Raw genomic sequence first — 3,570 nt, 5'->3', positions numbered from 1 at the left:
TTTTTTTGTTTTGCTCTTTATAGGAAGAGACACCGATCTTTCTCGCAGCCCGTGAAGGCAGCTTCGAGACAGCCAAGGTTCTCCTGGAGCACTTTGCCAACCGCGAGATCACCGACCACCTGGACCAGCTGCCCAGGGACATCGCCCAGGAACGCATGCACCATGACATTGTGCGCCTCCTGGAAGAGTACAACGTGGTCAGGAGCCCCGGGCTTCACAACGGGCCCATGAGCAGCTCCAGCCTCTCCCCTCCTCTCTGCTCCCCCAACGACTACCTGAGCAACCTCAAGCCCAGCCTGACCTCCAAGAAGGTCCGCAAAGTAAGCGCCGGCAAGCCAGGGAAGGATGGGGGCAAGGACGGCAGGATGAAGAAGAAAAAGTCACTGGACGGGAAGGGTAACCTGCTAGACACGTCGGGCGTCCTCTCCCCGGTGGAATCCCTGGAGTCGCCACACGGCTATCTCTCTGACGTGGCCTCTCCTCCCATGACCTCGCCTTTCCAGCAATCCCCGCCCATGTCTCTAAATCACCTGCAAGGCAACGGAGACTCCCACATGGGACAGATGAACATGGGTAAGGAGATGGGCTGTATGACCTTTGATCCGCACCCACCCCGTCTCTCCCACATGCCCGTGTCCAGCCCCAACAGCCAGGGCACGACGTCCATGGTGGGGGCCAGAGGAGGCCAGCTCGACTGGGTCTCCAGGATGCACACAGGCCGGCAAGGAGGCTTCCACCAGGGGCCCACCATGGCTCACAACATGATGGGCGCTCTGCACGGTGTCAGCACCGCCACGCTGTCTCACATCATGGGCTACCAGAACATGCAGAACAGCCACCTGGGTATGATGCAGCAGGCTCACTCACGGCAGCTCCAGCATCAGAATTCCAACTCAGCCACTGTTGGACAGTCGCTCAACCAGACCTTCCCCAACCACGAGATGAGCGGTTCAGACATGCAGCAGAACAACGGCCACTCCATGTCCATCCACACAGTAATGCCCCAGGAGACGCAGATCCTGGGCGCCCAGTTCCTCACCCCTCCCTCCCAGCACAGCTACAATGGCCCTATGGACAACACGCCCAACCACCAGCTACAGGTGCCCGACCACCCGTTCCTAACCCCCTCCCCCGGATCCCCCGACCAATGGTCAAGCTCGTCCCCACATTCCAACATGTCCGATTGGTCGGAAGGCATCTCCAGCCCGCCCACGAGTATCCATTCACAGATGAATCTGATCCCAGACCAGTTTAAGTAGAGACTTGATAAAAATGGACAGAACTCTTCAGCGGAGAGAAAAAACTATAAACAAGCAAAGTTAATATGGAAAGAGAGTGACAAACTGACTGAAAATGCTCCTTTTTTATTATTATCAGTTTTTATACTAACGATAAGAACCGTTTTAGTAATTTTGTATTTATTTATGTGCTCTTTTTGACCTGAAATATAAGGAAGAGGCTTTTATATTTATGCTTTTTTATTTTTTATTTTTTTTGTTTTGTTATGTTATGTATGGGAAGATTAGAAACTGTTTGAAAGGAGTGTATAACAGAAGAAAAGACTCCCAATATGTGTACACTGGCTATTTATTTGTGTCTCGTGTTGCTATATTCACTGGATTTTATTTTAAACTTTCGATGCATCGGCCTTCGCAAAATTAATTATTTGGGGGATTTGCATTGCATTAAGTTTGTACAGATTGTTTTATAGATTATTTTAAAATTTTCAGTATTAATTAATTATATTTTAACCATCTTTGTCTTTGACACCAGTTTTGTTACTGAACTACATTTCACAAAGTCTTATCACTGAGTCTGTGTTAGATAATGATCAAATAATTTATATATAAAGTTGTCACCTTTCATGACGTTGCTTGCTACAATGTCCTCTCCTGGACATGATGAAGAGAGTGACTGAGATAGAGGTAACAGAGATCTTGAAGTTTACTGTGGAGATTTGGGACCTTTAAGCACAGAACAAATATCCCTTATCAGTTTGGGAGATGCTTTTCAAAATGAGTGAAAAATATGTATCGGAATCAACCTGAACCTATTTTTCTATTGACTAATGGTCTTGGCTGGTGCTGAGTAACTGAGTTGTGGTCATTGATGATGCGAGGATTTTTTTCTTTAATTCATATGATGTCCCAGATCGGTGATTATGGTTACCATGTTTAACCTGTAAAAGTGTTACTTTTAAGACCTGTTGTAGAAAGTTGAAATGTTACATTCGCCACAGTTTAAAATAGTGCCAGTGTGATTTTTTTTGTTTTTTTCTAAGAAAAGCAACATATTTGTGAGATTTCTTGTAAAAAAAAAAAAAAAAAATTATGCCTTCGAGGTGAAGAAGATTGTTCGTGAAAGAAATGGGGACCTTTGTTTGTGTGTTGAAGGACATCACCTGCACTTTGTAAAGGAGTGTGGTTAGAGATGTCTACACGTAATGTCATGTTTTATGAACTAATTCAGAGATAAAGATGTTTTTAAGAGAAGATGTAATTGAAAATCAATGTTCATGCAAAGTTGTAGTTTGCAAAGAAGTATTTCCTGATTCAAATGTTTTGTAAAAATGGTCTTGATTCAATAAAAGTCACTGTTAAGCTTTAATACATTGCTTACTTTCTTGCTTACATGTTCTTACAGTGATATACTGTATATATTGTGCCACTGCCAGTTTGATAGCCACCTCATTTGTAATCCTCAAATTGAATGCAACATCCATTGCGTTGAAAGGAAACGTGACCTCACCACAGGTATAGGTGTCTGACGCCCTCTGGTGGCAATAGTCTAATAGTACCACAGTGTGGACAATGTATTATAATATATTATATCACTGACAAACTATGCTTGTTCGTGCACAATGAGAAAACAATGATCCAGTGGTTATCCTGAAAAAAACTATGTTAAATAAATAATGCGTTATCAAATAAGTACTGAGAATAAATAAAGTGAAAAAAATATTCGATAAACGATTGAGGAATAATTCAACAAATCATTGAAACTCTATTTATTATTATGAAAACAAATACAACCAGAAACACCCCTACCATCTGTTCTATTTTTCTTTTTTCTCATACAGTATTTTCTTTCAGATTTAGTTTATTTTAACATTTCTTTCCTTCCAAATCGACTATCTAATAGTACAGGGTGTCATATATAGGCTACGTTATTGTTCCCAGTGACATGTTTACAATTTATTTATGTTAAATGTATTCAGGTTACTGGTTCCAGTATTTTTTGTATATTGTATAGCCTTAATGGATTTTGGTTTTGGTTAACAAAAGTGAAACTTAAAAGTGTCAGGTTCTAGGCTATAAGCCTAAGAAATAAAGAAAAAACATAAAAGAGAAAAACTCATAATATTAAATTAATATGTTTTTCATATAATAGATTATTTTATAGTGTATTTTTATTTATTTATTATCAAACAATAAGTAGGCCCAGGCCTAATACTAAGTCAACTCATAACTAGTCTACATAAGTGGACTACCCCTTCATGCCAGAATTGCAGAATCATACATCCAGTCCATAGTGTCCATAGACTGTGTATAAAAGATATTTCTGTGCACC

General features: G+C 41.3%; 1 protein-coding gene across 1 annotated transcript in view; it reads left to right on the top strand.

Moving 5' to 3' along the window:
• notch1a (notch receptor 1a) overlaps nucleotides 1–2,601 on the top strand; it is a 24,213-nt gene extending 21,612 nt beyond the window's left edge. The window contains 1 exon segment of the mRNA XM_080046588.1: nucleotides 24–2,601. Coding sequence (XP_079902714.1) covers nucleotides 24–1,259 — 1,236 coding nt within the window. The 3' untranslated portion in view covers nucleotides 1,260–2,601.
• The last annotated feature ends 969 nt before the right edge of the window (nucleotides 2,602–3,570 follow it).

The sequence above is a fragment of the Ammodytes marinus genome (assembly GCF_949987685.1).
Source record: "Ammodytes marinus genome assembly, chromosome: 18".
Lineage (NCBI taxonomy): Eukaryota > Metazoa > Chordata > Actinopteri > Uranoscopiformes > Ammodytidae > Ammodytes > Ammodytes marinus.
The sequence above is the reverse complement of the archived record's forward strand: the minus strand, read 5'-3'. Positions and strand labels throughout refer to the sequence as shown.